At 36.5% G+C, this 27,983-nt stretch overlaps 1 protein-coding gene across 1 annotated transcript; it reads left to right on the forward strand.

Moving 5' to 3' along the window:
• On the forward strand, nucleotides 1–27,765 carry LOC101892425 (band 7 protein AGAP004871-like). The gene is made up of 8 exons (XM_011292813.3): nucleotides 1–882; nucleotides 8,816–8,931; nucleotides 9,047–9,119; nucleotides 9,277–9,359; nucleotides 17,336–17,539; nucleotides 25,662–25,717; nucleotides 25,932–26,112; nucleotides 26,232–27,765. Exons 1-8 carry the CDS (start codon nucleotides 849–851, stop codon nucleotides 26,526–26,528), a joined length of 1,044 nt encoding a protein of 347 aa, XP_011291115.3. The 5' UTR covers nucleotides 1–848; the 3' UTR covers nucleotides 26,529–27,765.
• The last annotated feature ends 218 nt before the right edge of the window (nucleotides 27,766–27,983 follow it).

Raw genomic sequence — 27,983 nt, forward strand, 5'->3', positions numbered from 1 at the left:
TATAATGGATGTACGTCTGTATGTAAATTCCAACATAGAACATGTACCGACGAAGTACATGTGGCATTTGATGTACATTTTCAACCATCTGTATGTGGGTGGTCTCTGCTCATATTTGTGGCTGAGTTCGTGTGTGTGGATGTGTGTGTGAGATTGTGTTAGCCACTTCTTTTTTGCAGCATTGTTTCATATAACTGCAACTTTTGTGCATAATTAAATAATGAAAACAATCAGTTGTTTGCCGTTCATAGTATTGCCAGGATCTCTCAAGCGGAAATCACAGTGACCGACGGTCTGGCCGGCACACCAAAATAAAAGAGCATAAAAACGAAAAAAAAACTAGGAAACCAAATGTTTTAACTTTTGCAAAGCTACTTTGTTGGTGTGTTCACTTTCCTCTTTCGTTCATTCGGTCATTCATTCGTCCATTCAACTTCCAACAATTTGCGGTCGTTTAAAATGTGATTCCGCGGATTTTATGGCCAAGTGCGTGCATTCGAATGCGGGTGTTCCGTTAACGTTTGTTTGCCATTTCCGGCAAACGGGGGGCCAACAGTCAGTCAGACATTTTAAAATAAAAAAACAATGCGTGATTTTTATTATTAATTTCATCAAGCAGGAAGCGAATACCAACAGCCATCGAGTGCGAGAACAAAACACAATTCTAAACGAGATGCAATAAAAATCCATTTCACCATAATTGCTTCGAGAGCCCATAGCCGACGCCGCCATAGCCCATCATCATTGTTGTGCAGAACAATTATTGGCTGACTTTTTAATTGGAATTTCAGAAAAACGAACAAAAATTTCGAACAATTCAAGCAGCAGCGAATTCCCGAAACCGTTCTATGAAAATGTCTTCCCTTGCCAGCCATAAAATGAGTAAGTTATCGGCCGGCGGATTAGAATGTTAATTGTTTTTGGTGGAGTTTATGGAATGTTTGAAATGCCTGTTTCGTGATAGTTACGGCTTGTTAATTGAAGTTAAGGAATTTATTGAAAATATTAAAAAACAAGTAAACAAAGGCTACAGTCGAGCGGGGCCGACCGTTGAATACCCTACAACACTATAATAAACCATACAGTTTATATAGGCGAAATATTCGACAGAAGTCCATAAGATATTGTGACAAATAATAAAAGAAAACCATCAGGTTTCGTTCTCTAATTTTCGAATAATAGCATCTTAAACTAATTTGCTCATTTCCAGTTGCACGTAAATGATCTTCCTAGATCTGGAACCTATAATGACCTATAACCTCTCAGAAGTGGCAAAAGATTAACATTTATTATTGGTTTTTGACTGAAACGCATCTATATGAGATACAGACATTTGACTATATTCTTCAACGAAATCAGCGCTAACGAAATAGTCAGAAGTACGTCTTTCTTGTATTTGTGAATTCTCCAAAAAGTCACTGGAATGGACATTTTCGTATTTTGTCTACAAAAAATGGGAAACTATTCAACACATTGAATATTTTTTGATGGCCATCCGTAACTGCTTGGCTTTTGCAATGTGTGGTAGCCCCCATTCAAATGTGCGTGAGGATCGGGCGATAATTACGACCTGCCGACAATTTTGCAGTTTTTTGGTCCATTTCAACCCCTAAATATATGGCGATCATCTCCAAAAAGAGTAGGCTTCTATTTTGACCCTCATCTTATCCCCATGCAAAATTTCGTAAGGATCGGGCCATAAATGCGATCTGTATATGATATCCTGATATCCTAACTACTTAGTTTTGTTAGCTGTAAAAATATTACCAAATGTTTAATTCAAAATGAAAATATGCCAAAAATATGACAAAATTGAAAAAATATGAGAAAATTTTAGAAAATCAATATTTTCATCTTTAGAGAGATATTTTTATGCAATTTTTAAGACGTTTTTTCTTTCCTGCCAAAAGGCCATTCTGAATTAATGAGAACTGTCGAAATCAGTTCAGCCGTTCTCGACATATAAGAGATTTTTCAAGCATATCTTCTTTGATAGACATATATATCGCACCTATTTTGCTATATATCCGATTTGTTGGATGTTAATATCAATGTAAAGGTCAGAAGTAACCTTGTGATGGCTTTGTGATTTCGCCGGGATTTAAAATATTCGCGGTTTAATGAAAAATTTTGAATTTTTTCAACACAAAAATATGGCCTATTTTACCCGCTAAATATTATCCGATGACCACCCAAATTGGTAGGCTTCTTCCCCGTCATAAACTCTAGCCACATGCGAAATTCCGCGTCGATTGGTCTATAATTGCGACCTGTATAGCTACTGCAAAATCCGACATTTTTTCAGTATTTGGTCCATTTCCACCCCTAAATATTATGCGATCATCTTCAAAAGAAATAGGGTTCTATTCTGACCCTAGCCCCACCTCCATTCTAAATTTCGTGAAGATCGGGCTATAATTGCGACCTATAGAGTGATTACAAATTAACATGGACAGACGGACGGACGGACATACATAGCTAGATCGACTCAGCTCGGCGAGCTAGGAAGATCCATATATACTTTCCTATATGAGAAACCAATGTTACGAGGTGTTACATAATTTTTGGCCCAATCAAACTTATAATACCCCCAACACATAGTGTTGTAGGGTATAAATACAATTTGAAAATGTCCGAATTGAATTGGTATTTGGGAAAGAAAGCCTGATCTACATCGAGTCAGTAATTAAGGACGTTCGTAGGGAAAATGTAGATTTTTACTTGTAGGGCCAATGGAATCGATGTAATGCCATGACGGGAAGTGCCATTCAGCATCAAAAATATTTGAACTCCAATGTTGGAATTTTTCACACAAAAGTTATGGCCTTTTTCCATCATAAAATATAATTTGATCTGATTTAAACTCTAAGACATTGCAAATTTTTGTTTCCGGTCCATTTCATCCCAAAAAATTTTTGAAACTTCTCAAAAAATTACAAACTTATACTCTGGCAGCAACCATGATTCCGGACAGAACTTGAATACATTTCATCGTTAGAATAATATACAATTTGACAATATTTTCGGAATTTCGATTTATTGTTTTTATGCAATCTATATCCATTAAAGAGAAAAATGTTTATACGTTTGATTGTTTGTTTGTAATTTATAGACTCAAAAACCGCTGAATAGATTATTCTGAAAATTTCCAGATATATTTTAGCATCACCTGAATGTAACATAGGCTATATGCATGTATGAAATTTCACTTGGAACTGGAGATATTGCATCAGAGTAGGAGGTACCTCCAATAATTTTATATTTTGTATGCAAATATCTTTTGATCGGTTATAGATACAGTCTCCAAATTTGGATCAGATTTGGATATAGCTTCCATATAAATTTTCGACCGATTTCGTGTATTTGGTGCCTCAAACATGCTTTAAATCTCTTATTTCAATGACATTTGGAATGTATAACGGAATTTGATACAAAAATAATTTTTCCAAATTATATTGAAATCGGTTCAGATTTGGATATAGCTCCCATATAAAGCTGGGGATATATATTTATGTAAGCGACTTTTAAATAAATTACGTTCTTTTAATTTTTATACCCTCAGCCATATGGCTTACGGACCAAATACGCGTCAGGACATTTGCAGTCGATCTAGCGATGTCCGTCCGTTTGTCTGTCTGTCGGCTGGTGCGCACCATAACTCTCGATGGGAGTATCCGATTTAATGCAAACTTGGTATATCATAGTATTATTATCAAACTTAGATCAAGTTCGTAGATGGGCGATATCGGTCCACCAGGTCCGGGATCCAGGTGCGAAAATTGACAATATCGCTCCACTCCATCAAGTACCTTCTCCCCAAAGGGTCAAAATGTTGAATAATTATAATTCTTATAAAATGTGATGTAAGTGTCCAATTGTCATCACAAATCTCAATATTTTTATTTATGCAATGTCTAATGTGAAGATGAAATATATCGATTTACTCCTTCTGGTACCTCCCCGCAAAGGGTTAAATTTTTGAATAACCAAAATGATAATATAATCCCTAATAAGCATCCGGTTCTCTTCAAATTTCATACGTCCCATATCTTCTACTAACAAAAGATCTGCTGTGAAAATGGGATGTATCGGTCCATTTCCTCTGGTTCCTCCCCCAACAAAGGGTCAGAATTTGGAAGAGCCATGAAGCTTGTAAAACGTGAAATTAACATCTGGACAAATCTAAATATTTCTATCAATACAAGATCTGTTATAAAGATGATAGAGATCAGACCATACCTTCTGGTACATCCCCCACAAAGGGTCAACGTTTTGAATAATCAAAACGGATTTCTTTATATTTCACACATCACTATATTTGTATTAACCCAAGATTGGATGGAAGATGGAATATATCGGCCCACTCCTTCTGGTACCTCCTCAACAAATGGTCAAAATTTTGAATATCCATGAAGCTCATAAGACACGAAATTAATATCCAATTCCATTCCAGACTTGCTACATCTCAATAATTCCATCAACACAAGATCGGTAATAAAGATGGTAGATATCGGACCGTTTCTTTTGCTACGTGCCCCACATAGGGTTCAAGATTTTGAAAAACAACACGCTCAAAGAAGGGGAAATAAGCATCCAACTCTCTTCAAATTTCACACATAGGGACATTTCTGCGAACCCCTTCTGGTACCTCACCGACAAATAGTCACAATTTTCAATACTTTTATCTGTCATAACTTGCGAAACAAGTCAGCGATTCTTTACAACTTGCTATATCTAAATATTTCTCTAAAACAATAATCTGAAAAGAATATGGAATCTATGATTTCGCAAAAAATTGAATATAAATGTTCGATTTTCTCGTAATTTTGCCCATACCAATAATTTTATCTGTACTAGTGTGAAAATGAAATATTTCGGTCGACTATACCCGCATCATGCACATTTTAAAATTTTTTAAAAATGACACGTCGCAATATTTATATCATTTGCATTGAGGTCCGATACGAAATGGACAATATTGGAACCTACTCCATAGAGGTTCAACAATTTGAATAATCATAATAGATGTTAAGATATATTTAAATAATCGAACATTGGTTGAGGATATACATCTCTCGGCTAAACCGACTGATACTTTTTAACTTGTTTTATCACAACTTAGAAGTATCTGTGGAGGAAGTGTCAGAAAAAGCTGATTTAATAAAAGCAAGTAAAACAAGTAAGCAAAGGCTACAGACGAGCGGGGCCGACCGTTGAATACCCTACAACACTATAATAAACGATACAGTTTATATAGGCAAGCAAGGAAAGAATTCCACAAGATATTGTGACAAATAATAAAAGAAAACCATCAGGTTCCGTTCTCTAATTTTCGAATAATAGCAACTTAAACTAATTTTCTCATTTTCAATTTATTGGTAGATGTTGCACGTAAATGGTCATCCTAGATCTGGAACCAATATTTCCCAAAGACCTATAATCTCTCAGACGTGGCAAAAGATTAACATTTATTATTGGTTTTTGACTAAAACGCATCTATATGAGATACAGACATTTGACTATATTCTTCAACGAAATCAGCGTTAACGAAATAGTCAGAAGTGTGTCTTTCCTGTATTTGTGAATTCTCCAAAAAGTCACTGGAATGGACATTTTCGTATTTTGTCTACAAAAGTTGGCAAACTATTTCGCACATTGAATATTTTTGGATGGCCATCCAAACCTGCTTGGCTTTTGCAATGTCCTGTAACCCCCATTCAAATGTGCGTGAGGGTCGGGCGATAATTACGACCTGCTGACAATTTTGCAGTTTTTTGGTCCATTTCAACCCCTAAATATATGGCGATCATCTCCAAAAAGAGTAGGCTTCTATTCTGACCCTCATCTTATCTCCATGCTAAATTTCGTAAGGATCGGGCCATAAATGCGATCTGTATATGATATCCTGATATCCTAACTACTTAGTTTTGTTAGCTGTAGAAATATTACCAAATGTTTAATTCAAAATGAAAATATGCCAAAAATATGACAAATTGAAAAAATATGAGAAAATTTTACAAAATCAATATTTTCATCTTTAGAGAGATATTTTTATGCGATTTTTTTAGACGTTTTTTCTTTCCTGCCAAGAGGCCATTCTGAATTAATGAGAACTGTCGAAATCAGTTCAGCCGTTCTCGACATATGAGAGATTTTTCAAGCATATAAACATATATATCGCACATATTTTGCTATATATCCGTTTTGTTGGATGTTAACATCAATGTAAAGATAAGAAGTAACCTTGTCATGGCTTTGTGATTTCGCCGGGATTTAAAATATTCGCGGTTTAATGAAAAGTTTTGAATTTTTTCAACACAAAATATATGGTCTATTTTACCCGCTAAATATTATCCGATGACCACCCAAATTGGTAGGCTTCTTCCCCGCCCTAAACTCTGCGTCGATTGGTCTATAATTGCGACCTGTATAGCTACTGCAAAATCCGACATTTTTTCAGTATTTGGTCCATTTCAACCCCTAAACATTTGGCGATCATCTCCAAAAGAAATAGGCTTCTATTCTGACCCTAACCCCACCATCGTGCAAAATTTCGTAAGGATCGGGCCATAATTGCGACCTGTAGAGTGATTACAAATTAACATGGACAGACGGACAGACGGACGGACGGACATACATAGCTAGATCGACTCAGCTCGGCGAGCTAGGAAGATCCATATATACTTTCCTATACGGGAAACCAATATTCCGAGGTGTTACATAATTTTTGGGCCAATCAAACTTATAATACCCCCAACACATAGTGTTGTAGGGTATAAAAAGCTGTAAGTTAGGCCCGCCGAACTTTGATTACCCTCCACCATTTGGTACAAAATTTGGCAATTCTCAAAAAAATAAAATCCGTTAAAAATTCTGTTAAAATCTTAAAAATACCGAATGTAGCCGTATATTAGGGTCTATATGACAACGTGGACCTGCATAGGTACATTTTGTCACAAGCTACTACAATATTGAATTTCGACACTTGAAAAAAATCATGGACCCGCACAGACAATTTTCTGTCATAGGCTGTAATATCCATTACGAACTTCAAATGCGAAATTTAAATCAATTCAAGTAAATAATGTATTAGTGATATCATCAAAATACCAAATATCAGGGGGTACCGTTATATGGGGGCTGTTCGAAGACGTGGACCTGAGTAAAATTTTATCAAGCTACTTCATTTTGTTCGGAAGCTAGAATACCAAAACAGAATACCAAAATAAAATATCAAATTTGAATAATGTCGCTTAAATCATCAAAGTACCGAATATCTGGAGGTACCGTTATATGGGGCTATACGAAGACGTGGACCTACATGGCCCATTTTCAATAACAAAAGTCCTGTAGACATAATACACATTTGAGTAAAATTTTATCAACCTACTTAATTGTGTTCGGAAGCTAGAGTGATTCCCACAGACGGATAGACGGACGGACATCGCTAAATCGACATAGAATTTTATGCTGATCAAGAATATATACACTTTGTGGGGTCTAAAATGTATATTTCGTATGTATATTAATAAATTCTCCATACCCCAACCTGTGTTGGAATGCGAAAAAATATTACAAAATATGCACTTCAATATTTTAAGTCAAAATTGAAAAAATCGCATGCGATAAAAAATGTGAAAAAATAAAATAATGTCACAAAATACTAAAAAATCTATATTAACACCATTATCGTCATCATTTTATGCGGGTTTTTTTTTAGATCTCATACTTTTGTGCCACGAGGGCATTCTCAATTCACAACATTTGTCAAAATAGGTCCAGTCATTCTTGAGATATAAGCATTCTATCTAACATCCCCTTCCTTTGTATATATACATTGTATATATTTCGCTATATATATTCGATATATTTACTATCGGCATCTGTGTTACGGTCAGAATTGACCCGTTCGCCTATTTGTGATTTCGCCGGGATTAAAAATATTCGCGGTTTGATGGAAAATTTTACTTTATTTAACAGATATGTTATGGTCTATTTCACCCACTAAATATTAACCGATGAGCCATTGGAAATTAGAAATTGGAAAACTTCTGCCCAGCCATTAGCTCTAGGCCCATGCTAAATTCTGCGTCGTTTGGCCTATTATTGCGACCTGTAGAGCAACTGCAAAATTATGAAATTTTTCAGTTTTTGGTCCATTTCGACCCCTAGATGTTATGCGATCATCTCCAAAAGCAATAGGGTTCTATTCTGGTTCCAGCCCCACCTCGTGAAGATCGAGCCATAATTGCGACCTGTAGAGTGATTACAAATTAAGATGGACAGACGGACGGACGGACATACATAGCTAGATCGACTCAGCTCGGCGAGATAGGAAGATCCATATATACTTTCCTATATGGGAAACCAATATTTCGAGGTGTTACATAATTTTTGGCCCAATCAAACTATTATAAGTTTGACATGTATATTAAACTATTATAAGTTTGATTGGGCCAAAAACACATAGTGTTGTAGGGTATAAATATTGACATTTGAAAGATACATTTTCCCAGAAAAAAATTATATAAAATATTTTGGTGTAGCTCCGATATAAAGGTGTGCCATGTTATATCATTATTTTGTATAGCCTTGACCATACTTTCCAATCATATTATCTGAGAAATTGTTACTCTTGGAAAAGATTTGTAAGGAACGCTTTTATATAATTTAAATATTTTCAATTATTTGACAAGCTTTTTGCTGGATTTATGATTTATTCAAAAAAAAAAAAAAAAAAATAATAATATAAAAATAAAAAAAAAGAAATTAATTGAGTATGTTTTTAAATTTTTAACTTTTGATCTATTTTCAGTGGACGAGGATGTCCATGAGAAGGAGAAATCATCCACATGCAGCACATTATTGATATTTTTGTCAGTAGCCTTAATAATTCTAACACTGCCGTTTAGTTTGTTCGTTTGTTTTAAGGTAAATGCTTTAATGCAGAATTTTTTGCATAGTTTAATATAAAACATTTACGTTTTTTCTTTTACCTCTTAATTTCCTGATCCTTTTTCTTTCCCTCTCTTCCAAAAAAAAATAGGTTGTTCAGGAATATGAACGGGCGGTTATATTTCGTTTGGGACGTTTAATGTCCGGTGGTGCCAAAGGACCAGGTAAGCACCCATACACTTGAATATATATATCTTGCTGATGTGAATGTGATTGCAGATGCAAGTCTCGACAAATGGCCAATCACATTGGCATCAACAGCGCCAGCAGCAGCGATTACGACTCAATCTCAATTAAAATCCTTTTTATTGTTAATTTCAGGTATATTTTTCATTTTGCCTTGCATCGATTCCTATGCTCGAGTGGATTTGCGTACGCGAACGTACGATGTGCCACCGCAAGAGGTAAGTGAGTGGATAGAATGAGTGATGGAGATGGTGATGATGGCCACAGCTTTCGTTTAATTAGCTTCAATTTGTTCTTTTTTTGTGCAGCATTGTATGGCATATTTGCATTCCATTTATATTCCATTTTTTATTTCTGCAGCTTTTTTAAGTTTCACATTTTTTTGTGTTGTGGCACTTTTTATTTAATTCTCATTTAATTTCCATAGCATGGTCAGAACAATTAAGACAAATAGAGAAATAAAAAGATATAAAAAAGAGATTGGTGAATTTAAAATGAAAGCAATATTTAAAATTAAAGAAGTGCATGCCGGTTATACGTGACCTGAAGGTGGTAGAGAAGAGGTCTGATATATCTCGACTTATTTCCATGTGGGAAATATTGTATTTATATTTTGTATATATTAATGATCGGCGTAAAATTCTATGTCGAGTAAGCCATGAAACTTTTAAACTTTTAAGTTTAAAAAATTTTAAAAAGGATTGATTTTGGAAATGGATGATATTGGTTCAGGAATATACATCATATTGACGTACCTCTTCATTGTCGATATTTTGGAGGCCACAAATTCCAGTCAAATCGACTACAAATTAACATATGGGTAGAGTTGAACGAATTAGTTCCCTATCTACTTAAGTACTAGCTACTTGTATGAAAACTCTGCGTATGAGTGATATGATATATATGAAATCACTCATACGTTTAAGTACAGGTGTACCGAACTTAACTTGATAGGCACAAGTTCCAAAGACCTAAAATGGTAAAGACTAGACAAAATGCATTCTGAGCAAATGGTTTGTGTCTATACTGTCTGGGTAACAGCTTATGGCAGGACCATGTTAATATAAAAAAATATATTTATAGAAAAAAATGACAAACAAAAGTTTGAAAAATCCAAAAATTGGGTTTCAAAATTCTATTCCATAGACTTTCCAAATTAATTGCATATTGCCTAAGCGGTTTAAATCGCATAACATTTCTAACTATGTTGTTACGATATCATAACAACAGAGGTATTTTCACAGGGTTGCCATATATTGACTCTGTCTTGTCCCATCTTTATACTTCTATGTCTTTGCAAGTTCTACATGTAGGCCTTAAAGTCGTCGTGATATCGGCTTATAACAGTGTCGTACATATAGGTACAGTTGGTCGAATTGGTTCCCTATATAATTAAGTGGACTCTGCGTATGAGTGATATGAAATATAGGAAATCACTCATACGTTTATGAACTGGTGTACTGAACCGAAATAGACTGGCACAACTCTACATGTAGGCCTTAAAGTCGTCATGATATCGGCTTATAACAGTGGCGTACCATTTTCCACTTCTCGTACCCTTTAAGTACGAATTTCGAAAATTTTTCTCCTCATATCAGGACTTTAAACCATCAGTGACCTTACCTTGAATTTCAAGGCCCTGGCATCAGATGAATCGCCATTGCTATTCAGGTGTTGATGTTATAATTAATAGATAATAGTATTTAAAATGGTGACCGTTTGTGGGCGAGGTACCAGAAGGAGTTCGCAGACATATGTCATCTTCACAACAGATCTTGTGTTAGGTTGGTGTGTGTGAAATCTGAAGAGAGTTGGATGCTTATTTCAATTTATCTAAAGATTTTGTTTTTCAAAATGTTGAACCCTCTGTGGGGGAGATAGCAGAAGAAATGGTCCGATCTCTACCATCCTTATAACATATATTGTGTTGATGCAAGTATTGAGACGTAGCATGTCTGAATGGATTCGGATGTTAATTTTGCGTTTTATGAGCTTCATGGGTATACACAAATTTGACCCTTTGGGGGAGGTACATGATGGAGTGGACCGATATATTACATCTTTAGACAAGACCTTGGGTTAATAAAACTATTGTGGTGTGTGTAATTTTTAGACAATCGCACCCTTACATCACATTTTGTAGGAGTTATAATTATTCACAATTCTGATCTTTTATGGGGGAGGTAATTGATGGAGTTGACCGATATTGTCCATTTTCGCACCTGATGTAGCACCTATGCAAATATTAGGATTTGCAAAGTTGGAGCAAAATCGGATTATCCTTTCTCGTTCTGAACAGCAAAATATATATATTATTTTAAAATTTCGATCTTTTGTGGTTGAAGTACCAGAAGGAGTGGGCCGAAATTTCCCATCTTCGAATTCGATCTAAGTTTGGCAATAATATTAGGATGTACCAAGTTTGGACCAAATCGGATACTCCCTTCGAATTCGATCTAAGTTTGACAATAATATTACGATGTACCAAGTTTGGACCAAATCGGATACTCCCTTCGAGAGTTATCGTGCGCACCAGCCAGCCAGTCAGCCCGACAGACAGACAGACTGAAATCACTACATCACTCCAAATGTCCTGAAACAGATTTGGTCGAAAGATACCTAGGGTCTAAAACCGTTATTTCGATGAGACACGTTTTCGCCGTATCAAATAATATATACCCTCTTTAGCCATATGGCTGAGGATATAAAAATCAGGGGCTGGATTCTTGTTCTATGAAAGTATGAAGTAAAAACAAGTAAGTAAAAGCTATATCCGTGCGGGGCTGAACATGTGATACACTACAACACTACAATATAATGAGCTCCCTTATGCCCAAATCTATTTGGAAGATTACGTTTTTGAATTAATGTCATAAGGCCCTACTCAGAGATTACCTTTAGGTTCTTGACCGGGGACATTTGCCCAATATTTACGCATTTGTCGTGTTGTTAGGTATTCAAAGCCATTTCACCCGAAAAGGTCACCAAAAATTCTAGACTTCTTCACTGTCCTTAACTCCCTTATCATTAAAAATTCCGTATCGATTAATTTCCATGTGTGACCTATAAAGCGACTACAAAATCAGGATTTTTTTAAATTTTTTGCTCCACTCGAACCCCTAAAACAATAGGCTTTAATTCAGACTCTAACCCCATCCCCATGCAAAATTTCCTGAGGATCGGACGATAATAGCGACCTACCCTTAACACATAGTACTGCGGGGTGTAGAAAACCTTTTTAAAATGAACAATTCAAAAGTGTAAGTAAAATTAAACAAGTTAAAAAGCAGTAAGTTCGGCCGGGCCGAACTTTTAATACCCTCCACCATTTGCAACGAATTTGGAAATTTTCAAAAAATAAAATCCTTAAAAAATTCTGTTAAAATTTTAAAAATACCGAATATAGCAGTTATATATACGACGTGGACATACATATGCATTGTTTGTCATAAGCCATTACCATATTCAAATTCGAAACTTGAAATAAGCGATGAATAATGTAGCTAAAATCATTAAAATATCGTATATAAGGAGGTGCCGTTAAATTGGAGCTGTGCGAAGACCTGGACCATCATAGACAATTTTCTGTCACATGCTGTAGCATCCTATACGAACTTCAAATACCACATCTCAAACAATTTCGGTGGGTATTGTACCTAAAATCGCTAAAATACCGAATATAGGGAGGCACTGATATATGGGGCCTATACGAAGACCTGGACCCGCACCGGCAATTTTCTGTCACAGACTGTAGTTCCCATAACGAACTTCAAATACCAATTTTGAAACAATTCCGGCGAATAATGTCGCTAAAATCATCAAAATACCGAATATAGGGAGGTACCGTTATATTGGGGCTATAAGACGACGTAGACCTGCAAAGACAATTTTCTGTCTTATGGTGTAGTATCCATTTGGAACTTCAAATACCAAATTTGAAACAATTCCCGTGAATAATGTCGCTAAAATCATCAAAATACCGAATATCGGGAGGTACCGTTATATGGGGGCTATATGAAAACGTGGACCTACATGGCCCATTTACGAACTTAAGCTGCCTACTGGAAAAATAAACATGTGTGCAGAATTTTAGCCATCTATCTCAATTCATTCGAAAGATAGCGTGACTACAACAGACAGACGGACAGACAGACGGACATTGCTAAATCGACTTAGAATTTTACCCTGATCAAGAATATATATACTTTGTTGGGTCTGACATGAGTATTTCGAGGAGTTACAAACGGAATGACAAAGTTAATATACCCTCCATAGTATGGTGGAGGGTATAAATATCGCATCGCAAATTGAAAAAAATATTCACTTTTTGTTGACATATTTTTAAGAGATTTTCTTAGATTTTATCTTTTTCTGGAAAGGAGAACTCCTACATATATTGTGACTATCTCCAAAAAAAATAGGCTTCCACCTCCACCTCCATTTTTAATTTTCATTCCATTGACAAAGAATAGGACACAGAACGCCATGCAAGTGTTTGGCCTTATCATTTAATGGAAACTTCCCTTATCCATACCCATCTCGGAATGAGTGACGAAATAATTTTTATTATCTTAACCATTTCCTGACGTCCCCTCCCCTCCCTTAATACGTCGAGCATTGTGTGTAACTGGTTTCTGCTTAATAAACAATTTTTATGACTTAAAAGTGATTTATGGTTTTTGGCTTAATACGAAACAAGCCCTTTTCAGCCACACACATTCTCGCTTACTCGCATTTAAGAATGATACACACAAACACACATATACAACAAAGACATTAGCCATTCTTTGGTTAAATCTTATTGAAAAAAAAAAAAAACTTAAACAAATTTGCGAAACAAGAACGGAGAGATAAACGAAATTCCCTGAATGGCATTTTTGTTGGAAAGGTTAAAACTCAAGTTGTGGAATATTAACGTTGGGCTGTATTACTATAAGTAATGTAGAAAATGAAATAAAAGCAAGTAAGTAAGGGCTATAGTCGTGCCGGGACGACCATGTGATACCCTACATCACTACAAGATAGTGGAAGCCCCCTTATGTCAAAATCTAATTTGGATGATTTCGCTTTTGAAATGATGCCATAGAGCCCTGTCCAGATGTTAGCCTTAGCTTTTTGATTGGGGGCATTTGTTCTATAATTACGCACTCAGTCATGTTGTTAGGTATTCAAAACAATTTGTGCGAAAGTTGTGTCCATTTTACAGCCAAATATATACCAATAGTCAATCGAAAATGCTAGACTTCTTCTCTGTCCTTAAATCCCTTCTCATACAAAATTCCGTGTCGATTGGTTTCCAATTATGACCTGTAAAGCGACTGCAAAATCAGAAGAATTTGATACATTTGAACTCCTAACTATGCATCTTCCAAACAATAGACTTTTATTCTGACCCTAACCCTACCTCCATGCAAAATTTCGTGAGGATTGGACGATAATTGCGACCTGTATAAAATACCTCTGTAGAACAATAGTAAAATCAGGAAATTTTTCTGTTTTTGGTCCATTTAAACCCCTTAATATTTGGCGATCATCTTCAAAAATAATAAGTTTCTGTTCTGACCCTAACCCACCTACATTTTCAATGTCTTGATTACAAATTAACATGGACAGACGGACGGACATACTTAGCTAGATCGACTCAGCTCGGCGAGATAGGAAGATCCATATGTAGTTCGCTATGTCGGGAAGCCAATATTTCGGGATGTTACATAATTTTTGGCCCAGTCAAACTTATAATACCCCTAACACATAGTTTTGTAGGGTATACAATATACGAAATTTGAAAGAATTCCAGTGAATAATGTCGCTAATATCATCAAAAAAACCAAAAACTGGGAGTTACCGTTATATGTGGGCTATACGAAGACATAGATAATTTTTTGTTAAAAGTTTTAATACTCACAACGAACTTCAATTACGAAATTTGAAAAAATTCCGATGAGTAATGTCGCTAAAATCATCAAAACACCGAATTTTGGGAGGTACCGTTATATAGGGACGTGGACCTGCATGATTAATTTTTTTTCATAAGTTGCAGTACCTATTAAGAACTTCCAATACGAAGTTGAATACAATTTCGTTGAATATTGGGGCTAATATAATACAAGTACGGAATATCGGGAGGTACCTTTACATGAAGGCCATACGAATTTAAACCGCCTACCAGCAAAATACACATGTGCGCCAAATTTTAGCTTTCTTCTTCAATTAATTGGAAATATAGTGTGCTTACAACAGACAGACGAACATCGCTAGATCGACTTAGAATGTTACGAATCAAGAATATACAGGGTGAGATAAAAAACTACAAAAAAAAAAAAAAAGACAAACGCCATAATTTTTTCCTTTTTTTTAATTTTTTTAATTGAAATCGAAAAATGTCGGAAATAGTATCAAATTTTAGAATAAGTTTAGATTTGTTCGAATTGGTCACCTTTGACACGAATTATGGCCTTCAAACAGCCAATGAAACCGTCACCCGCTGCCCGAATGTTGCTCTGCGATACTTTTGGCCTATTCCCGGCGAAGGCTTTTGCTTGAGGTGATCGACACTTTGGTATTTTTTAGTGCTAACCTTGCTCTCTAAAATACTCCAGACACAATAGTCCAACGGATTGGTATCCGGAGATTTTGGTTGCCATTGTGCGCTGAAAATGAAGTGAGGAACCTCATATTGTAACCATTCTTGGGTGGCGCGTACTAAGTGCGATGGTGCTGAGTCCTGTTGGAATGTCCAAGGTCTGCGGCCAACATTTTTGCGTGCCCAAGACTTTAATACACCCTCCAGAATAATACCCTCACGATAATATTCGGCATTTATTCTGATGCCACGTCGATTAATACGAGCGGAGAGCGACCATCGGCTGTTATGGCGGCCCACACCATCACCATGGCCGGCGCTTGAGTTCTGGTGGCCAAGCGAAGGTGCACATTTTCAGCTGACCTCTTTGGCAAGTAAAAACGATCATTCTGTTTGTTTACAAATTGCTGGACAATGAATGTTTTCTCATCGGAGAAAACCAAATTCGGCAGTTCACCACTTTCGGCCAAGCGAAGCAACTCTTTAACTCTTTTGAGTCAAGTTTCTTTCTGTTGTGGTGTAAGTTCTTACAGTCTTTTGAATTGCAGTGGCTTTACTCCGAGCTCATTTTTCAATATTTGCCGAATGGAATATTGCGATCGATATGTTTAGCTCACGAGCCATTTTGCGGCCACTGTCGAAACACAAAGATTTATTCACATTTAAATGCTGGAGTGCTCTAACGATAGCCAGTTGTGTTATGGCGGCCCACACCATCACCATGGCGCTTGAGTTCTGGTTGCCAACCGAAGGTGCACATTTTCAGCTGACCTCTTTGGGAAGTAAAAACGATCATTTTGTTTGTTTACCAGCTGCTGGAGCTCTTTTGAGTCTATTTTCTTTCTGTTGCGGTGCAAGTTCTTGCACTTCTTGGAATTTCAATGGCTTTTCCCCGAGCTCATTTTTCAATATTTTCCAAATGAAATTTTGCGATATGTTCAGCTCACAAGCCATTTTTCGGCCACTGAGACGCGGGTTTCGATCAAGTCGCTTCTATACTTTTCGAACCATTTCTGGTGATGTTGCTGTTTTCTTCCGCCCACATCTTTGACGTCGAGTTACGCTACCAGTATCACGGTGAAGAGAGATGGTACGAGGCACAAAAGATTTATTCACATTTAAATGCTGGAGGCCTCTAACGATAGCCACTTGTGGTTTTTCAGCTAAATATGAAGAAATCACGCTATCGCGCTTGAAATCCATCACGAATCACTTTTTTTGAAAATTCTGACCAAAATGCTTTTGTATACTTGTAAAAAATAAATGAGCTATCACTGGAATAATTTTAACAGCTGTCGGACGAGTGGCTTAGAAATGACAGGAGTCTGAAGTTGGTTGCAGTTTTTTCACCTCACCCTAAAAAAATTAATTTTAAAATGTTTGTTTTGTAAAACTCTTGAATTTATTTTATTTATTTTATCATGTTATCAAAATTCCAGTTTTATTTTACCGATACGACCCATTGTCTTGCATGCAATAAACTTTAACCTCCATTTCATTTATTCTTTACGAAATCTGGATAAACGTAACTCCCTTTCTCTTGCTATTCTCTTTTTGCCACTGATTACTTAAAATATCCTTGCGTTCTCTTTACATCTTCCACACACACAGGTCCTGACGAAAGACAGTGTAACGGTTTCGGTAGATGCCGTTGTCTATTATCGCGTTTCGAATGCCACCGTCTCCATTGCGAACGTGGAGAATGCTCATCACTCGACGCGTCTGCTGGCACAGACAACGCTGCGCAACACAATGGGAACACGGCATTTGCATGAGATTCTAAGCGAGCGTATGACAATTTCCGGTACAATGCAGGTAAGAAGTTACGACGGCGATGACAACGATCATCCTTTCATGTCTTGTCTTACGGTTTTGGTTTTATTCATTGTTTTCCTTGGTTTTTTTCTTTTTTGGAGGGATATTGTCTTGTCGTTGAAAGCAATTTTTGCCAAGAACAGTAGCTACAGCGACAGCGTAGCCGTAACAAATGCTTCAAGTGCTTTATGCATTTTTTATTTGCAAATAAATGTTTTAACATAAAAGTAATAAATGCAATACCCTGCCGGGAGGTGGAGAAGGGGGAGAGGTAATTTTTTCTTGTGCCGCCATCGTTGTAGTATGGCAGGAAGTCAGGCAGTTGTAAGAACCAGGTTAAAGGGAAAAATACAGTCGAACAAAGGACACAGTTGTTGATCCATTTGTTGTCGGTCGTAGTTGTTGTTGTTGTTGCGTGTTGTTTTTTTTTTCTGAAGATTTGACTTTTAAATTTTCAGTTTTGTTTACAGCGTTGACAACTGAAGAGGGCCACAAATAAATGGATTGTTGAGAACGGATTTCAGTTGTTTTGTTGGCCAGTCCAAAATAACTAATTGAGTTGTAACTTGATTGGACTTTTTTTTTTTTTTGGGGGGGGGGGGGTGGGTGTGGAAGACGAAAACTTAAATAGTAACTAAAGTTAATATTTAAATTGTAGCTGAATGGATTTAATATTTATACCCTACAACACTATGTGTTGGGGTATTATAAGTTTGAATGGGCCAAAAATTATGTAACACCTCGAAATATTGATTTCCCACATAGGAAAGTATATATGTATCTACCTAGCTCGCCGAGCTGAGTCGATCTAGCCTTGTATGTCCGTCCGTCCGTCTGTCCGTCTGTCCATGTTAATTTGTAATCACGCTACAGGTCGCAATTATGGCCCGATCCTTACGAAATTTTGCACGAAGGTGGGGTTAAGGTCAGAATAGAAGCCTATTTCTTTTGGAGATGATCGCCAAATGTTTAGGGGTTGAAATGGACCAAATACTGAAAAAAGTCGGATTTTGCAGTAGCTATACAGGTCGCAATTATAGACCAATCGACGCGGAATTTCGCATGTAGCTAGAGTTAAGGGCGGGGAAGAAGCCTACCAATTTGGGTGGTCATCGGATAATATTTAGCGGGTAAAATAGACCATATCTTTTGTGTTGAAAAAATTCAAAATTTTTCCTTAAACCGCGAATATTTTAAATCCCGGCGAAATCACAAAGCCGTGACAAGGTTACTTCTGATCTTTACATTGATGTTAACATCCAAGAAATCGGATATATAGCAAAATATGTGCCATATATCAAAGAAGATATGCTTGAAAAATCTCTTATATGTCGAGAACGGCTGAACTGATTTCGACAGTTCTCATTAATTCAGAATGGCCTCTTGACAGGAAGAAAAAACGTCTAAAAAATCGCATAAAAATATCTCTCTAAAGATGAAAATATTGATTTTGTAAAATTTTCTCATATTTTTTCAATTTTGTCATATTTTTGGCATATTTTCATTTTGAATTAAACATTTGGTAATATTTCTACAGCTAACAAAACTAAGTAGTTAGGATATCAGGATATCATATACAGATCGCATTTATGGTCCGATCCTTACGAAATTTTGCATGGGGATAAAACGAAGGTCAGAATAGAAGCCTACTCTTTTTGGAGATAATCGCCATATTATTATTTTCAGCAAGTCGTAACTATCGCCCGATCCTCACGCGCATTTGAAAGGAGGTTACCGGACATTGCAAAAACCAAATAGTTTTGGATGCCATCCAAAAATATTCAATGTGTGAAATAGTTTGCCAACTTTTGTAGACAAAATACTAAAATGTCCATTCCAGTGACTTTTTGGAGAATTCACAAATACAGGAAAGACGCACTTCTGACTATTTCGTTAACACTGATTTCGTTGAAGAATATAGTCAAATGTCTTTATCTCATATAGATGCGTTTCAATCAAAAACCAATAATAAATGTTAATCTTTTGCCACTTTTGAGAGATTATAGGTATTTGGGAAATATTGGTTCCAGATCTAGGAAGACCATTTACGTGCAACATCTACAAATAAATTGGAAATGAGCAAATTAGTTTAAGTTGCTATTATTCGAAAATTAGAGAACGAAATCTGATGGTTTTCTTTTATTATTTGTCACAATATCTTGTGGAATTCTTTCGAGTATCTCGCCTATATAAACTGTATCGTTTATTATAGTTTTGTAGGGTATCCAACGGTCGGCCCCGCTCGACTGTAGCCTTTGCTTACTTATTTGTTGTTTAAGAATAACTTTTGTTGTTGTAATAGGGTGGTTATTAGTTTTCATAGGTGGTTTCCCCCAGAAAATTCGTAATATTTAAATATACGGATTAATGGTAATTTGTGTCGCATTAGTGTCGTACTGATTGTTTTATTAGATGGCAATGGTTGGTAATGTTTATGGATGATTAGTAAGGACTTGTTCTGGGAATTTCCAGTAGATGAGAAATTAAATTTGTAGTTTTAGGATATTAATACCTTGAATTTAAGAAAATCTTTAATTTTCGTATAATAGTTACTATTGAAATTCAGGTTCCAGGAAATTCGACACAAGAAGCTACCAAACTTGTAAAACCCCAATATGGGAAAGAAATATGGCAACATTTATTTTCAAAATTTCCCCAAAATACTGTGGATTTCCTATTGCAGTCATTGTGCCATTTTTAAGATCCTCTGCAAAATCATAGATATTATGTTCCATATTACATCCTAATTTTTATACCCTCCACCTTGGAAAGGAGGGTATATTAACTTTGTCATTCCGTTTGTAACATCCTTAAATATTCGTCTTAGACCCCATAAAGTATATATATTCATAATCAGCATAAAATTCTAAGTCGATATAACGATGTCCGTCGGTCTGTCTGTCCGTCTGTCTGTCTGTTGAAATCGCGATACAGCCCACATTATTTGACGTAGAGCGCCAAAATTTAGCAGAGCTATTTGCATTGTGTCTAGGATGGTTGGTATTGAAAATGAGATATATCGGTCCACGTTCTGGTATAGTCCCATATAACGGTACCTCTCGATATTCGGTATTTTGATGATTTATGCCACATTTTTCACGGATTTGTCTGGAAATTGGTATTTGTAGGTCATAACGGGTCTCTGAGCGTGTGGCAAAACATTGCATGTATAGGTCCACGTTGTGGTATAGCCCCCATATAAAGGTACCTCCTGATATTCGGTATATTAGTTTTTTTTTACAAACATTTTTTCAGGGATTTGTCTAAAAATTGGTATTTGTGGGTCATAATGGTTTCCAGCTCCGGTGGCGAAACATTGCATGTATGGGTCCATGATTTGGTATAGCCCCCATATAACTATACCTCCCGATATTCGGTAATTTGATGATTTTTGCAACCATTTTTCACGGATTTGTCTGAAAATTGGTATTTGTTGGTCATAATGGGTTCTAGCTCCGGTGGCGAAACATTGCATGTATGGGTCCATGATTTGGTATAGCTCCCATATAACAGTACCTCCCGATATTCGGTATTTTGATGGTTTTTGCCACATTTTTTCACCGATTTGTCTAAAAATTGGTATTTGTGGGTCATAATGGGTCCTAGTTCGTGTGGCGAAACATTTTAATTATAGGTCCACGTTTTGGTGTAGCCCCCATATAACGGTACCTCCCAATATTCGACATTTTAATGGTTTTTGCCACATTTCTTCTAATGTTTCCTTTACCCTAAGGTGGAGGGTATTAAAAGTTTGGCCCGGCCGAACTTAATGTTTTTTTCATTTGTTATACCCTCAGCCAGTAGACCAAAACGTGCATTATCGTAAAAACGATTTTAGACCCTAGGTCCCTTTGGATCAAATCCGATTCAGGAAATTTGGAGTTGAATTGGGAGTGTCTGGCTGGTCCGCACGATAACTCTCCAAGCGTGTATACGATTTGAGCTATACTTGGTACATCGGTCCATTTCTTCGGGTACCTCTCCCACAAAAGGTCAACATTTTTTCATTTTCATAGACAACAAGTAAGTAAAGGCTATGGTCGTGCGGGGCTGATCATGTGATAACCTACAAAATTATACATTGAAGGGCCAAATTCATCTCGGAAAACTTAGTTATACCCTACAACACTATGTGTTGGGGGTATTATAAGTTTGATTGGGCCAGAATTTATGTAACACCTCGAAATATTGGTTTCTCATATAGGATAGTATATATGGATCTTCCTAGCTCGCCGAGCTGAGTCGATCTACCTATGTATGTCCGTCCGTCCGTCTGTCTGTCCATGTTAATTTGTAATAACAGAATTTCGCATGTAGCTAGAGTTTAGGCCGGGGAAGAAGCCTGCCAATTTAGGTGGTCATAGAATAATATTTAGAGGGTAAAATAGACCATATATTTTTTGTTGAAAAAATTCAAAATTTTTCATTAAACCGCGAATATTTTAAATCCCGGCGAAATCACAAAACCATGACAAGGTTACTTCTGATTTTTACATTGATGTTAAGATCCAACAAATCGAATATATAGCAAAATATGTGCGATATATATGTCTATCAAAGAAGATATGTTTGAAAGATCTCATATATTTCGAGAACGGCTGAACTGATTTCGACAGTTCTCATTAATTCAGAATGACCTCTTGGCAGGAAAGAAAAAACGTCTAAAAAATCGCATAAAAATATCTCTCTAAAGATGAAAATATTGATTTTGTAAGTTTTTCTCATCTTTTTTCAATTTTGTCATATTTTTTGCATATTTTCATTTTGAATTAAACATTTGGTAATATTTCTACAGCTAACAAAACTAAGTAGTTAGGATATCAGGATATCATATACAGATCGCATTTATGGCCCGATCCTTACGAAATTTTGCATGGAGAGGGTCAGAATAGAAGCCTACTCTTTTTGGAGATGATCGAGATATATTTAGGGGTTGAAATGGTCCAAAAAACTGCAAAATTGTCAGCAGGTCGAAATTATCGCCCGACCCTCACGCACATTTGAATGGGGGTTACCGGACATTGCAAAAGCCGAGCAGTTTTGGATGGCCATCCAAAAATATTCAATATGTGAAGGAGTTTGCCAACTTTTGTAGACAAAATACGAAAATGTCCATTCCAGTGACTTTTTGGAGAATTCACAAATACAGGAAAAACGCACTTCTGACTATTTCGTTAATTAAATAGGAAATATATATAAACTGTATCGTTTATTATAGTGTTGTAGGGTATTCAACGGACAGCCCCGCTCGACTGTAGCCTTTGCTTTCTTGTTTTTGATATGATGTCATAGAGCCGTACCCTTAGCATTTTGACCAGAATATTTACGCACTCCCTCGTTTTGTTAGATATTCAAAACAATTTAACACGAAAATTGTGGTCCATTTTACAGCCGAATATAATCCAATGGTCATCCAAAATGCTAGACTTCTTCCCTGTACTTAACTCTCTTCTCATTCAAAATTCGGCGTCGTTGTGTTTTTAAATGTGACCTGTATAGTGACTGCAGGAAAATTTGTATAGTGACTGCAGGAAAATTTTAATTTTTTGTCCAATTGAACCCCTAACTGTACATCTTCAAACACAATAAGCTTTAATTCTGAACCTATTCCTAACCCCATGCAAAATTTCGTGAGCATCGCACGATAATTGCGTCCTGTATATAATACCCTTAACTCATATTTTACAATTTAAAAGTGTAAGTGAAATTGACAAAATCGCATGCGATAAAAAATATGACAGAAAAATTAAAAAAAAAAATGTAACAAAAAATATTCACTTTTTTATTGACACATTTTTACTTAGCTATTATTATTCTTTGGCAAGAGACCATTCCGAATTAATGGGAATTGTGAAGATCTGTCTAGCGGTTCTTGACTTATAAGGAGAATAATTAAGATCTATTTCTTTGACATATACAGGGTGAGATAAAAAAACTGCGAACTGGTACGAGTTATGCCCTTCAAGCGGCCAATGACACCGTCACACGTTGCCCGAACGTTGCTCTGCGATATTTTGGCCCACTCCCGGTGAAGCGCTTGCTTGAGGTGATCGACACTTTGGCATTTTTTAGTTCTAACCTTGCTTTTCAAAATACTCCATACACAATAGGCCAACGGGTTGGTATCCGGAGATTTTGGTGGCCATAGTGCTCTGGAAATGAAGGGAGAAACCTAATTTTGTAACCATTCTTGGGTGGCGCGTGCTGGGTGCGATGGTGCTGAGTCCTATTGGAATGTCCAAAGTCAAAATATTTGCGTGCCCATGGCTTTAATACACCCTCCAGAATATTTTCGCGATAATATTCGACATTTATTCTGATGCCACGGTCGATTAACACACCATAACCATGGCCGGCGCTTGAGTTCAGGTGACCAACCGAAGGTGCACGTTTTCAGCTGACCCCTTTGGCAAGTAAAAACGATTATTTTGTTTGTTTACAAACTGCGCGACAACGAATGTTTGCTCATCGGAGAAAACCAAATTTGGCAGTTCACCACTTTAGACCAGGCGAAGTAACTCTTTAGCTCTTTTGAGTATATTTTCTTTTTGTTGCGGTGTAAGTTCTTGCATTTTTTGGAATTTCAATGGCTTCACCCCGAGCTCATTTTTCAATATTTGCCGAATGGAATATTGCTATATGTTCAGCTCACAAGCCATTTTTCGCCTACTGTGACGCGGGTTTCTATTAAAGCGCATCTTTACTTTTCGAACCATGGCAGCGGACATGTTGACGTCGGGCTACGCTACCAGTTTCACTGTGACGAGAGATGGTACGAGACACAAAAGATTTATTGACATTTAACGATAGCCAGTTGTGGTTTTCCAGCCAAATATAAAGAAAGCACACTATCACGCTGGAATTCTATCACGAATTACTTTTTTTTCTGGAAAATTCTCACCAAAATGCTTTTGTACGCTTGTAAACAATATAATGAGCTGTCACTGGAATAATTTTAACAGCTGTCGGACGAGTGGCTTAGAAGTGACAGCAGCAGGTTGCAGTTTTTTTCATCTCACCCTGAATATTGTTCCTATTTTGCTACATAGTCAGAGGTGATTAAAAATATTTGCGATTCGTGGAAATGTTCGTATTTTCGTTCATAAAATCAGGAATTTTTTTTTTGTCGCAGCCAGGGTCTCCATAAGGACCCATTAAACCTTATGAAATAAACAGAGTAGAATTCTTCCCATGCTGGGGTTTTAAATGGGGTATTTTAATGATTTAAATTCTAAACATGATCTTTCCTCCATTTGGAAGGAACTTGAAAAAATTCTAAATAGACCGAAAAATACAGATTAAATGAAAAATGTAGTATGGGGGCTGTACGAAGACGTGCATAAGTAATTTTTTATCATAGGCTGTAGTACCCATTAAGATCTTCACATACGAAACTTTAAACAATACCCTCGAATAATGTTCCTAAAATCCACAAAATACCGAATATCGGGAGGTACCGTTACATGGAGGCTATACGAAAACGTGGACAGACATGACCCATTTATTTTGCCTACTGGCAAAATACTCAATGAGCAGCCCTCTGTCTCAATTCGTTCGAAATATTGCGTGATTACAACAGACAGACAGGCGAACGGCCATCGCAAATTTCGACTTAGAATTTTACGGATCTGTTATGAGTATTTCAAGGAACTACAAACTGAATGACAAAGTTAATATACCCGCCAAGGAAATTCAGGTGAATGCTTAAAATTCTAGTTTTAGATAATTCTTTTCGGCGTTAATAAATCAGTGAGTCATGTAGTCAGTCAGCAACCAACTCTTACATAAATTGTAATTGTATCTTAAATCTTAACACATGCAAATTTCAAGGCGGTCAACTTCCATGCGCTATTTCACAATCAAAAACCTTAAATCCTTTCCCCCCTCTAAATGCCAGCAATTATCTCAAACTTCCTTTAAAATATATAGTGTTATATATCAGAAGCTAGTTAATTAAGCCTCATCTTAATTAAAATATGAAATTTCCTTTTGTATCCTTTATTTCAATTTTCCCTTTACCCTTTTTCCTTTATTTAAAAAACGTTAAATAGCTCTTTTTCGTATTTCTCATATTACAAAGAAACCCTTTGGCTTCTCTCTTTTCATTTATTTCTATTTTTAGCAAGCCTTGGATGAAGCCACTGATGCCTGGGGTATAAAGGTTGAGCGTGTTGAAATGTAAATATCCGTTTCCTTTTCCCGTGCAAGCAACGAAAAAAAGTCAAAACCCATTAAGAAAAAACAATATCTTTGTTGTTTGTCTAAATGTTTTTTTTTTTTTGATTCACACTTTGTTAGCACAGAGTGATGGGAAGAGAGAGAGAGAGAGAGAGAGAGAGCGCGTGAAAAAATGTATGCTATATGAAAATAAATTTCATTTTCACACTTTCAGAAAAGACGTACGACTTCCGGTGCAATTACAAAGAGCCATGGCCGCTGAGGCGGAAGCAGCACGCGAAGCCAGAGCCAAAGTCATTGCAGCCGAGGGTGAGCAAAAGGCATCGCGTGCCTTGCGTGAGGCATCCGAGGTTATAGGGGCTTCACCGGCAGCCCTTCAATTGCGATATCTACAGGTTGGTCAATTTGCCTGGCATGCTAAATAGAAATGTTGAAAATGTTGTTGGTGATTACTTTTTTAATAAATATTCCACTCTCTTTCTCCCATTCTTTTTTTTTTTGCACCAATACCCAGACATTGTCACAAATTTCAGCCGAGAAAAATTCCACAATTGTTTTCCCCATGCCAATAGATTTGGTGACGTATTTCCTCAAATCAAAGGATGCTGCCACCCAACAACTGGCCCAGGCAGCTGTGGCAGCCATGGATGAAAAGTCAACAGCAATGCCGCAAACAACGTCAGCAAAAACACCACCACCAACAAACACATCAACAACAACATCGACAGCACCACCACCAACAACAACAGCAACAACGAATACAAACAACAATGGGAACAAGGACATCAAGTCATTAGAAAAATCTGCCTAAAACCAAAACCAATGTCAATGATTAATCTGCCAACAGCGAAAGCAGCAGTGGCCGGCCGCTTTCGACTGCCCCTCCGCCTGGCATCCATCGATCATCATCATGTTAATGGCCTGCTGATTGTTTTTGTAGAAAGTTTTCGCTTTTTGGTCAGCAGCTGTCAAAACATTTATGTGTAAGCGTGTGCGTGTGTCCTGGGGCTTGTTTACAACGAAATGCTTTCGTGTTAATTGACTTACTTAAATATCATTTGAAAACAACAACAAATACCCTATTACAGCTAACCTCTAATCTTGTTGAATCTTAGTGGAATAATATTCACACATCCGACCAATATTTTTGTTGTACGACATATGCTTCATCATGATGATGAATTACAACTCTCTAAAACATGTTGTACGACATATTGAATTGTTAATTGATATACATACACAGACACACACACTCTCTCTCTATATATATATACTTACATATTTACTGTGGTATACCACATCTATCTCCTCGACATCATTAATTTGTAGTTTTAATCGTTTATCCTAACTCAAGTTGTTCGCTATGAAACTACTCTACTTATAATTGAAGCTATTTACATGGACTTATATATTGGGGTGTATCGATGGCTGAATTTTTAATTTGAACAATATTTGAATATTGATTTTTCTAAAATATAGAGAACATAAGAAATCATAAGTCATTCTTCTGCTGAAGAGTTGTTAAAGGCGTTCTATCTAGCCAAGGATTTTCGGTATTCGGAAGACCTGTAAAGTTTTCCGACTACACAAAATCTGTTTGTAGAAGACTTCTATTACAAGCCTTATAACCTTCTATAGTTAGAAGATCTCCCGATTGACTTCCTTTAGAGGTCTTCTCTCTATAAAAGATGTGGTGTCTAAAAAAGATCTCAGAAATATAGAAGAACTTTTTTTAGCCATCTATCTATAGAAAATCTGTGGAAGGTTTTCTACTTAAAGACAAACTGTAGCGGGATTTTGTAGAACATTTTGAGCAATAAGCTACACAAACTGTAGCCTATAGACTACATAAGCCGATTTCATGATGATCCTTGATCAGACACAAAATTCATCACGCCATGACTTGGAAGTTTGATATGAGGCAAAATTGTGTTTCGTAGCATGAAATATACACACCAAGTCCTCTCACCCCTAAAAAGATTTTTTCACTCCCCCAAATGTGTAATTAAGTTGAAATTTAGATCATATACATTCGAAGCTTTCATGGGATTGAAAATTGGGTATATCGTCGTTACTCGTTTTCTCATAGCCTCCTTATAAATGTACCTCCCAATATTCGGTATTTTCATAATGTTTTTTCAACGAAATAGTTTTAAATTTTACAACAACACTATTTTACCTACAACACTACAATAGATTAGAAGCCCCCTTATGTCCAAATCCATTTTGGAAGATTTCGCTTTTGAAATTATGTGACGGAGCACTG

The sequence above is a fragment of the Musca domestica genome, unplaced genomic scaffold (genome assembly GCF_030504385.1).
Source record: "Musca domestica strain aabys unplaced genomic scaffold, Musca_domestica.polishedcontigs.V.1.1 606, whole genome shotgun sequence".
In the NCBI taxonomy this organism is placed as follows: domain Eukaryota; kingdom Metazoa; phylum Arthropoda; class Insecta; order Diptera; family Muscidae; genus Musca; species Musca domestica.